Below are 12376 nucleotides of genomic sequence, written 5' to 3'. Positions count from 1 at the left end.
CAGGTGACACTGTCTGGGATTTATTTAGAATTCAAGGCACACTTAACCAGCATGGCTACCACAGCATTTTGCAGCAATTCGCCATCCCATATGGTGTGCGCTTATTGGGCCTATCATTTGTTTTTCAACAGGACAATGACCCAACACACCTACAGGCTGTGTGAGGGCTATTTGACCAAGGAGAGTGACGGAGTGCTGCATCAGATGACCTGGCCTACACAATCACCCAAATTCAACCCAATTGGTTTGGGATGAGTTGGACCTCAGAGTGAAGGAAAAGCAGCCAACAAGTGCTCAGCATATGTGGGAACTCCTTCAAGACTATTGGAAAAGCATTCCAGGTGAAGCTGGTGGAGAGTATGCCAAGATTGTGCAAAGCTGTCATCAAGGCAAAGCGTGGCTACATTGAAGAATCTCAAATATAAAATATATTTAGATTTGTTTAACACTTTTTTGGTTACTACATGATTCCATATGTGTTATTTCATAGTTTTGATGTCTTCATTATTACTTTACAATGTAGAAAATAGTAAAAATAAAGAAAAACCCTTTAATGAGTAGGTGTGTCAACTTTTGACTGGTACTGTATATATAAACATTCTGTTGGTTGCAAGAATTTTGGATTATAATTTAAATTGAAAAACAAAGTTTTGAATCCAGAGTCCTTATCAATTCATAAACCACGTGCCATGGAATCTTTACATCGAAAACCTCTTCCCAACTATTTTGCAACCTGTATGACTCAACTGTCATTTTTTTTGGTCCTTTAATTGAACTGGTACACTTTTTTTATTTATCACAATTTCCTTTCACCAATTTTGGTCTTTAATGCAGGGCCGACTGTAACGGCCGTCGTCAGAATTAGACCAAGGTGCAGCAGAGGATGTGTTCATCATTAGAATTTTAATTAAAAAAAGAGAACACTTTACAAAAACGACCAGAAACAGTCCTGTCAGGAAACACACTGAACAGAAACAATTACCCACAAAACCCAAAGGAAAAACATGCTCCTTATGTGTGACTCCCAATCAGCAACAACGAACTTCAGCTGTGCCTGATTGGGAGCCACACACGGCCCAAAACAAAGATATACAAAAACATAGAAAAAGGAACATAGAACGCCCACCCAATGTAACACCCTGGCCTAACCAAAAAAGAACAAAAACCCCTCTCTATGGCCAGGGCGTTACACCGACAGACAAGTTCCTTCTCCTCCTTCCATTTGCCTCCTCCATTTTTGTAGTAACGCTGCAATCTTTTGGTTATACTTTTGGATAGAGCAGACATTTCCATATTTTTGTTAACTGCATGTGTGACATAACTCCACCAGTCCTATTTATGATATAATTTACGAAGAGTATACAGTTTTTTTTTATCCATTTATTCTTTATCAATTAGTATATTTCAGTTTAACCAAACTATTTGTTGTAATATTTGTTCTCTCTTTTCTGGTGGATTAAACAGAAATTGCAACCAGCTTTCTATGGCATGTTTTTAAAACATTGTGATATTTTGGAGATTATTTTCCTTTCAAATAACCAAAAGTGAGAGGTTGTAATCTGAATAAAGGGAAAAAGGCCATTACTGAACACTGGGTGAGCCATTCTTACTAATCAGCTAGAGAACCAGTTTGAATTTAATTGTTTGTTTTTGTATGACTGAAGCCTGTAGTGAGAGGTCCAATCCTTTAATATTTAATAATTTCTGCCCTCCAAATTCATATTCCCTATATAAATAGGCCCGTTTAATTTTGCCCGGCTTGCGCTTCCAAATAAAGTGGAATATCATTTGCTCATATAATTTAAAAAAACAAGTCGTTAGGTGTAGGCATAAGTAAATAGGAAAACTGGGATATGGCTAAAGGGTTATAAGGGTGATTTTTCCACAAATAGACAGGTATTGTCCTTTCCATGGTAGTAAGATTATCAATTTTGACTAACTTTTTATTAAAATGTATTGTAGTAAGATAAAAAAAAAAATCAGGATATGAATACAGAGCATGTCCACTACTCCATCAGACCATTTTATTGGTAAACTACACAGTAATGTAAAAGTTGTATTTTTTAGCAATCCAATACATACGGTGCATTTATCATAATTTGGTTGTAATCCAGAGAGATTAGAAAAATTATCTAGATCCTTTGAGGCTGTGCAGGGATCCACATTACAGATTTAAAAGAAAACATGAATTGTCAGCATACAATGACACCACGTTTTAATCCCTGGATTTCTAGCCCCTTGATATTAATGGTTGGATCTGATTTCAATAGCTAACATTTTGATAGCCATAATAAATAGATATGCCAATAGTGGACAACCTTGTTTTACTCCTCTTGACAGTTTAATACTTTATGAGAAGTAGCCATTATTTACTATTTTACACCTGGGGTTACTATACATAACTTTAACCCATTGTATAAGAGATTCTCCAAAATAAAATAGTCCAGGCATTTATAAATTCCAGTCGTACTTTATCAAAGGCATTTTCAAAGTCAGCTATGATTACCAGACCTGGTTTCCCAGATAATTCATAGTGTTTTTAGATTTACCACCTGGGTCCTGGGAACATTCATGGGAATGTTTAGAGACGTAACAAATACTTTTTTTTTTTTAGACAAGCATGTTACCAAAATCCAAAAAGCACAATACACAAACATTCATATAAAAAGGAGAAACGACCCCAATATAACACCAATACAGACAACCATTCAGACTAAAGTCAATGACCATTGTACAGTTTCATACATGAGCTAAGCTTCATTTGGACTGAGGTGGTTTTATCTTATATGTAACTTTCTGTTTCTTATCCTTTATTTTTAGCCAGGTACATTTTTATTTAAGAATTAAGGCACGAGGGGGTGTGGCATATGGCCAACATACTACAGCTGAGGGCTGTTCTTAGACACGACGCAGAACTGGTTACCAGCATAATTAGAGCAGTAAAAATAAATGTTTTTTCATACCCGTGGTATACGGTCTGATATACCATGGCTGTCAGCCAATCAGCATTCAGGGCTGGAACCACAGTTTTTAATTTACATTATACAACGGGTGAGTCTAATCCTGAAAGCTGATTGGTTAACAGCGCATTCCAGCCGGTGTCTATTCCACAAGTTACCACTGGCTAAATCTATGATGTTAAAATGCGTATTTACTCTGTTCCATCTGACTGGACAATCCACTGTCTCATCAGCCCAGGCAGGGAAGTTCTAAACTTTAAAAAGCATCTGGACATTCTCACATTTCTTTTAGACTAACATTTAGTTTTCAACAATGGAGATTTGTATGAACCTTGCTGTCTTTCTCTCTGACATTTGCTTCAATATTCGAATTCAATCTCCAGCTGTCCCATAGTAATGAACTTGTAGGGGTCGGGACGAGAAAGACGGGCAGCGTTTCTCAGCCAGTCGAAATCATGAATCAACTGGGATAATTTTTATGAATATACACAAAGAAATGTCAACTGAAAAAAGGTCAAATGAAACAAAGCTAGTTTGCAGTCTTTCCAGCTTCTGTTTGAAGTTATTGTAGCTGTGTTGTTAGCTAGCTCCTCTGAACAACAGTGTCCTGATGAGAGAGCACATTTTCTATGCCAGGCTAAATCGCGTCTCATTAGCTCATTGTTATAGATGTTTCCAAATAAATGTCACTAGAAGCCAGGAATAAGAACGTTGCCAGCCAGTATGGCATAGATACAGAACAAAAAGACTGAACGAACAAACGACCAGCCGGCTTGGGTAGCAACCCTAGATTTGTGTCCAGACTATATCTTGAGGAAGGATGAAATAGTATGAATAAATTCATAAAAATAACCTTATTTGAATGTGTTGGTAACCCGCTGTATAAAATTGATTATGCCCTCGAAGACGGTGTTTGGAGGATATATTGGCACGGCTAACAATGCTTCTCGGGCATTATCACTTAAATAACTACCTGGTTATCCAATTAAATGAGCTACAGAATAATTCAGGATGTGAAAATGACATTAGGAGGAAACACCAGTCTTTGCTCTGTGAACTCTTGTGAGCGTGTGTGTGTAAATTAGGTCACACCAGTCTCTAAGCAGTTCTATAGGCTAGACACTTGTGAGAGTGTGTGTGTGTGTGTAGGATGATAATATGCGAGTTGCATGTTGACACCACTCTGTCCTGCAGAGGGTTCTTGGCAATGAGGGGTCCTTAGGGGTTGGGTGTGGCCCCTGAGGCTGGAGCCACCCCAGTCTTGCCTGCCAGGGTGCTGGTCTTGGGCCGCTTGGACTCTGGGGGCTGGCACACAGGGTCGGTGGGGGGAGAGGGTTGTTCTAGGGGGCAAAGATGAACCAAAATACATGCATCAATCATAGGCAGAACACTGGACTGAATAAAGGATTTTACATAATTTAGTATCCTCAGATGTTCATTTTGTTTCATTGGTTGGGCGCTCAGAGGCAGACCCCATTACGAAGACCCTGGCCTTGTTGTAAAGTGCTTGGCAAATCCCTGTGTTGGATGTTGCATGATATACTGACCATGTTCGGCTTTCTCCGTGGAGGAGGGTGTGGTAAAGGCAGCTGGAGATCTAGAGACGACGGGAGTCAGAGATATCCGTCTTAAAACAGAAGGTAGCGAGAGAACACTGACTTAGAGAGAGGGATTCTACCAGGCTCTTGAGTGGTGGCTAAGGAATAAGTTCCAAAATACGGCTTTTATGTAGGCCTACATAAGAAAAACTTGCACCTAATTTAGGATTCACAGGGAAAAACTAAACCTGCAAATAATAATAATCTAACTGCATTTCTTCCCACCTATGCTCTTTCTCTCCTCATTCAATCTCCTCCCAGACTGATAATGACCGGGGACACACACACTGCCCATCTTGTCTGCCGGCAGCCTTTCAGGATAAATCGGTACTTGAATACCAGACAGTAGCTAACGACCAATACACGCCACAAGCTCTGTCATTATTTTGTCTCACACGCAATGTCAACAAATTACTTATCATCCACAATGTGGATTCAGAACCTGCATAGAGATTCTTAGATACTGCACATTAGAAAGAGTAGGGGGGATTCTGCACATGGAAACAGTAGGGGGGAAATGGTTCAATGTCCTTCCCTAGACTAGGCATGCTGCCCTGGCTGGTGCTCCCATCTCCCACCAGCCTATCCCTGTCTAACTGTTCCCTTCCATCCAGTGATCATGTGGCAGTGACGTAGTAGCTGTGTGTCGGTACCAGGCAGTCAGTCTGGCTCCACTCACCACCAGCCATTTGAATGGGAGTTCAGGTTTTTTACATACATTTACATGCCATAGTTTTGTATTGGAGAGTGTAGCCTAAATGCCCGGGTGCTGCCTTTACATCAGGCTAACTCGTTGTAGCATCTAGGCAATAGCATCATGGTTGAGAACAGGACAGTTATGAGGTTATGGACCAGGGGCAGCCATTACAGGGAGAAGGGTTTCATCTAACCTTCGATTGTAGTGGTCGCTCACATGATGAATGATTCAACGAGGATCAAGGTACATTAGCGTGCAAATGCTACTCACACATGCAGAAACGCATTATCATGGAACATACGCACCAATGCACAAACTCTGACTGGCAGGCAAGCATTACATAGATTAGACAAGTACAAAAATACACACACACAATGGTCTGTAGATAAAACATCCATGACATCTTGTGTCTGTGCTCTTACCTGGGGACAGGTTCTTTAGGGGTGGTGCTAGCTTTAGGGGTGCTGGGGTCAAGAGTGTTTCTTTGTGCCTTTGGGGTGAGGCAGGGCTGGGCTGTAGAGGGGGTGAGGCGGGTGTTGGGGGTAGAGGCGATGAGGTGTGGCTGCTGAGGGGTGGAGGGGTCGCTGATGCTGGCTGTGGTGGGGATCTTGGGGGAATTAGCAGCAGTGGCTTTGGGGGCGCTGGGCTTGCCCCATCCCTCCAGGGTGTTGAGGGTAATCCTACGGGGCTGTGGCTTGGCCTTGCCAGGGTTGTTCTTCTCCTCACCCCCAGGGACCAGGTGGTTGGCATGGGAGGTGAGGGAGGAGAGGGGGGTGCTGGGGGTCTCTTTAGGAATGGCGTGGACCGTGGCGGTGCTCTCTGTGGTTTTAGGGACGGGGGACACCGTGCGAGCCATGGCAGCCTTCTTGCCCTTCTTCTCTGGGCCGTTGCCGGGGGTGACGACCTCCAGGACTGGGGGCTCCTTCAGGGGGGTGCCCAGCTCGCCAGGAGAGAAGGAAAGGAAGGAGCAGTAGCCGTCTGTAGAAGACACCGCCAGGAAAGAACCGTCCCGAGACCTACAACAGCACATCATCACTAAATAGACTGGATGGAACACAGACTGGAATAATACTACAACAGCACATCATCACTAAATAGACTGGATGGAACACAGACTGGAATAATACTACAACAGCACATCATCACTAAATAGACTGGATGGAACACAGACTGGAATAATACTACAACAGCACATCATCACTAAATAGACTGGATGGAACACAGACTGGAATAACACTACAACAGCACATCATCACTAAATAGACTGGATGGAACACAGACTGGAATAACACTACAACAGCACATCATCACTAAATAGACTGGATGGAACACAGACTGGAATAATACTACAACAGCACATCATCACTAAATAGACTGGATGGAACACAGACTGGAATAATACTACAACAGCACATCATCACTAAATAGACTGGATGGAACACAGACTGGAATAATACTACAACAGCACATCATCACTAAATAGACTGGATGGAACACAGACTGGAATAATACTACAACAGCACATCATCACTAAATAGACTGGATGGAACACAGACTGGAATAATACTACAACAGCACATCATCACTAAATAGACTGGATGGAACACAGACTGGAATAATACTACAACAGCACATCATCACTAAATAGACTGGATGGAACACAGACTGGAATAATACTACAACAGCACATCATCACTAAATAGACTGGATGGAACACAGACTGGAATAATACTACAACAGCACATCATCACTAAATAGACTGGATGGAACACAGACTGGAATAACACTACAACAGCACATCATCACTAAATAGACTGGATGGAACACAGACTGGAATAATACTACAACAGCACATCATCACTAAATAGACTGGATGGAACACAGACTGGAATAATACTACAACAGCACATCATCACTAAATAGACTGGATGGAACACAGACTGGAATAACACTACAACAGCACATCATCACTAAATAGACTAGATGGAACACAGACTGGAATAATACTACAACAGCACATCACTAAATAGACTAGATGGAACACAGACTGGAATAATACTACAACAGCACATCATCACTAAATAGACTGGATGGAACACAGACTGGAATAACACTACAACAACTTATTATCACAAGGAGTAGTCAGAAGTTACCCCCAAACACTGATACAGGGTCAGATATTTTTCAGTGCAGTTTGGGATTGGGGGATAGGGTCATCAGATCCTAGATCAAGGGCCTCTACTTCAAGCTCATCAAAAACAGAGCAATACAAGACATCTGAAGAGTGTGTGTGTACCAGGTGAGGTCGCTGAGTGTGTGGTAGTGGATGTTGGACACGTAGCCGAAGGGTAGGGTCTGCTGAGTGTCATAGAGGAAGATGGAGTCCTCTGATGCCACAGCAAACACCAGTCTGTAGGGCAAGCCAAACATGTTAGGCAGGGGCTGGGCACTGCCATCTGTAGGGAAGGAAGGGAGAGTGGAGTGGTGAGGAGAGAGGAAGGCATAGAGAGGAGAGGAAGGGAGTTAGCTATCCTTTTTTGCTATTTGTGTGTCCTTACCATCTCCCTTCTTGGTCCTCAGCTCAAAGTAGACAGGGCAACAGCGTACAGCCAGGGTGGCTTTAGCAGGGCAGGGCAGGTGAGCTATGGGCCTAAGATACAGAAAGGCAGATACAGGTTATACCCATACTCTGATACAGAAGCAAACTGCAGGCTGTGACAGTCTCAGTTCATTTCACAAAATCTTCATTGTACCCAGAGGGTTATTGGTTGGCAGCAATGACCTCTTGAGGCTCTTCCTGGAGAATACGTATGTAGTGTTGGTGACGTTCTCCCCTGCCTCCACACACCCCGCTACACATAGAGAGAGAACGCAGAGGAAGGACAGAGAGAGAGAAAGGGGGACAGAGAGAGGGAGAGACAGAGAGAAAGGAAATGGGCTAAACAGGATGTCACCTATGACCTCCACATCACAGGATATGACAGCAGCACAGGACACAATTTCTTCCTGTTTCAAGTCACCAGACGAATGCACAGAGTAATTGTTTTCATGTGTGTGTGTGTGTACCTGGGGCAAGCAGAAAGGATCCGTCCGGTGTGAAGGTGAGTCGCCTGAAGAAAGACTTCATGCTGTCATCATGGAACATTCGGTACTGTTTCACCTGCACACAAACAAATAAACACCATTACATCATTGAGTGTTCAGTGTGTGTATGATTGTTTCGTGTGAGTGGATGGGAGATTGTCCACTCAGCTCATACTGACCTCTCCCTCCACAGCTGATCCAGAGCTCATCTTACTGACACTGTAGGCCTTCTTCCTGCTCTGAGTACTGTACACACGCATCACCCTGAGACAGAGAGAGAGAGACGGACAGAGAGAGAGAGAGGGAGACGGACAGAGAGAGAGAGACGGACAGAGAGAGAGAGACGGACAGAGAGAGAGAGACGGACAGAGAGAGAGACGGACAGAGAGAGAGACGGACAGAGAGAGAGACGGACAGAGAGAGAGACGGACAGAGAGAGAGAGAGGAGAGAGAGAGAGGAGAGTCAGATTGGCAATCAATCATATTACATTGTTTACCAGTTGATGCTGGTTCATTGTTTACATGTTAGTTCCACTAATCACTGATTAAGGGAGAGACAAAATGGCTTCTCACGCAGAACCAGTGGCTGTGTGTGTTGTGTTCCTACCGGTCACAGCTGAGTGTGGCCACATACTGGCCCAGCGGGTCCCAGGTCACTCCCTGCACATAGCTCTTATGGTCATTAAAGATGCACAGCTTCTGACCTGAGAAATATAACACAGGTAGTAACTGTTTTGTAACTAATGAACAGCATGCATTCACCGAGAGTAAACATAATAGACAACACAGAGGTACAACTCAACAGACACATCTTACCCTTTGTGACATCCCACATAATGGCAGTGTTGTCCACAGAACCAGAGACCATGAAGTTCCCATCCCGGGTCCAGCTGATATCATACACATCCTCTATGTGTCCCCTACCAAACAATTTAAACAACAATCACAGATGTGGTTATGAAGTAAGACATATCAAAATATTACAGGGAGGGGACCATGCATTGTAGATAAGGGCATCTATTAGAGGGTCTTACCTCAGGGTCTTGACCACGCTCCAGCTCTCCTTGTTGAGCTGACTATCCTCCTCCTCCTGGAACGATTGGGCCTGTTCAGGCTCCTTACTGTCGTTTAGCTTCCACAACAGGATGGCTGCATCTGTTACACAGTCATTACACTCACATGGAAAAATATACTCTGTGGACTGAATCTCTTATCATAGCAATTTACAAGTACTTGGATTTCTTGAAAGATCCCACATCGAAGGGCTCAGGCACAAGTTGGATTTTCTTTTGTCCGTAATAAGTCATGTTTTTATTGTGAAGCGATAAAAGAGGCTTGTTTGCACTATTTTTATGCTTATACTTGATTATGGTGATATCTTGTACATGTACGCCCCTGTGAGGTCATTATGTATGATAAACACTGTACCATGGGGTGGTGAGGTTTGTTACCAACTCCAAAGCTCTCACATCACTGTATCCTCTATATGCAAGAGGGCTGGCCTTCGTTAACTCTTCAGGGGATTAAATCATTTGTACGTTTTTATTTATAAGGCCATACTGAGACAGTTCCCATTTTTACTAGTGTAACTACATTATCGAGCAGGCACATGAAAAACTATCGCCTGACTCATGACTGTGTTTTGTTGATTGTGCCTAAAGCCAGTACAGAGCTAGGGGGAAAAAGCTTTCCAGTTCCCTGCCCCTTCCGCTTGGAACGAGTTTCAAATGGTCCTGAAATTACAGGAGCTCGTCCCTTTAAATGAGTTTAAAGCTAGGTTAAACACTATGACGGAAAATGAAGTGTGTGTGTGTGTGTGGGGGGGGGTTCAATGTGTACATTCATGTTTTTTAAACTGTAGTACTTTGTGTTGTAAACGTGTCTGCAACTTTGTGTGCTGCTATTTAGGCCAGGTCTCTCTTGTAAAAGAGATAGTTAATCTCAACGAGATTGGTAAACACAAAAATAATAAAAATAGTATATTATTGTTGTGTTGGCATCAATTGATTACAATACCAGAGGTGCAAAAAGATGGCGGCCTCCATGCACTTAGCACAAATGACTTGTTTGCCAAGTTTTCCGTATTGTACATTGCTCTCTGTTACTCTTTTTTTGTATCGTCATAATCACAGTGAACATGATCCCATTTTTAGCTTCAAGTTTGGAAAATGTAACCATGTCGCACCATAGTTTTAAAACGCCATGATGTCATATTTGAATTCCGACATCTTTATGCACCTTCGGCATTGGAGAAGCTGATCACCCTTGTTCCATTTTATTTGCTATATAAGTTTGCTACATAGTGACCCACCATCTCCTCCAGAGGCGAGCAGCTCACTGTTGGGGCAGAAGCGCACCACGTTGACGGCCTTGGTGTGCCGCGCCAGGTTTGACAGGAAGTCCACCACTGCCTTCCCATCAGGCCCCATCTCCACACGCCACAGCTGACCACAGCAAGTGACACCACACGTTACAGCATCACACAGAGCCACTACACGCGTTAGGTCATTGTCTCTGAAAGCATAACTACATTGTTCCCTTACCAAGCAGTGTGTGAGAGAGTGAGAGAAAAAGGCCCTCTGCTAATGCATACAAGTGTTCAGTTTGTGTGTAACTATGTAAGTGTGTGTGTGAGAGTAAGAGACATTTCGCTGCACCTGCCATAACATCTGAAAATCTGTGTACATGACCACTAAACTTTGATTTGAACAATGTGGTTATTTTAAACAGCTAGCTAGTACTCACCCTGACAGTGGTGTCCACTCCTGCTGTGGCCAGCCTGTGTATGCGGCCCTCTGAGTTGTGCTGGAAGTCCAGACTGTAGACAGGCTCTTTGTTGTGCCACGCAATCTCACATGTTATCACCTTCATCTTGCTATTAAATACAGGGAAAGGAAGAAAGAGTAAGGAGAATGTCAGCTAGAGATACTAGCTATAACTAGCAACTGAACAAACAACAATTGTTGTGTTGTTGACACCAACAGTCACTTGTAAATGAGAAGGCAGTGAAGAAAGTTGGGACATTAGCAACTTTCAAGTGCTCTACTCGCATATATTCATTGTAGCTCAGTACCTACTAGTAATTTTTCTTAGTAAAGCCAACATGTTCGTTAGCTTACCCAGAGCTAAGTTAGCTCAATTGCTAGCTAGCTTACGTTAGCTAGTTCAGATAGCTAGCTGTGTGATGAAGTAAACCACTTGCGACGACCTAATGAACAGTGTTAATGTTATATTAAATATTGAATTACTCAAATATGCATCCAGAACACCTGCATAATAAACATGTATCTTTATCTACCTGTTTTTCCGCTGTTCACTTCTCTGCTGAGTCCAGTCTACAAGCAGACTGCACAGACAAAACAACATTGGTTTCCCGCGTAGAGTTCGTCCATAACTTCCGGTAGAGAAGTCAACAGTGATAGGAGGAGAGGGAAAGGGGGCGGGTATGAGAACCTGCAACATCAGAGATGGTTCCGGGTGCTGCAATACCAGAGTAATCCAAATGGCGGCAGAGAGTACACAGACTCTCTTGAGTCTGGGTAATTTCAAGGGGTCAGCAAATTGACATACATACATACATACATACATGCATACATACATACATACATACATACATACATACATACATACATACATACATACATACATACATACATACATACATACATACATACACTACTGGTCAAAAGTTTTAGAACACCTACTCATTCAAGGGTTTTTCTTTATTTTTTACTATTTTCTACATTGTAGAATAATAGTGAAGACATCAAAACTATCAAATAACACATATGGAATCATGTAGTAACCAAAAAAGTGTTAAACAAATGTGTTATGTGTTATTTCATAGTTTTGATGTCTTCAATATTATTCTACAATGTAGAAAATAGTACAAATAAATAAATATATATATACATACATGTAAATATATATATACATACATATATATACACACACATCTTAAAAAATATATATTTTCCTTTATTACTTTCTAACCCTACCACCCCTCCCTAATTGGAGTAAACTAGTGAACAATAACC

At 42.2% G+C, this 12376-nt stretch overlaps 1 protein-coding gene across 2 annotated transcripts; it reads right to left on the bottom strand.

Annotated features, from left to right (window-relative positions):
• Positions 1 to 3735: 3735 nt before the first annotated feature.
• Positions 3736 to 11723, bottom strand: LOC115155804 (chromatin assembly factor 1 subunit B). 2 transcript variants are annotated; one of them, XM_029702763.1, is made up of 14 exons: positions 11638 to 11723; positions 11085 to 11214; positions 10651 to 10783; positions 9374 to 9494; positions 9156 to 9259; positions 8947 to 9043; positions 8519 to 8603; positions 8322 to 8415; positions 8038 to 8107; positions 7814 to 7905; positions 7552 to 7711; positions 5678 to 6271; positions 4508 to 4587; positions 3736 to 4300 (listed from the first exon to the last, which is right to left on the bottom strand). In XM_029702763.1, the coding sequence occupies exons 1-14, from the start codon at positions 11703 to 11705 to the stop codon at positions 4179 to 4181; spliced, it is 1950 nt and encodes a 649-aa protein (XP_029558623.1). In that variant the 5' UTR covers positions 11706 to 11723; the 3' UTR covers positions 3736 to 4178. The 2 variants fall into 2 exon arrangements, with proteins under 2 accessions (XP_029558623.1, XP_029558624.1); XM_029702764.1 differs by having other exon boundaries at positions 4508 to 4557.
• Positions 11724 to 12376: the final 653 nt, after the last annotated feature.

Source organism: Salmo trutta, chromosome 20, assembly GCF_901001165.1.
Source record: "Salmo trutta chromosome 20, fSalTru1.1, whole genome shotgun sequence".
Taxonomy (NCBI): domain Eukaryota; kingdom Metazoa; phylum Chordata; class Actinopteri; order Salmoniformes; family Salmonidae; genus Salmo; species Salmo trutta.
The sequence above is the reverse complement of the archived record's forward strand: the minus strand, read 5'-3'. Positions and strand labels throughout refer to the sequence as shown.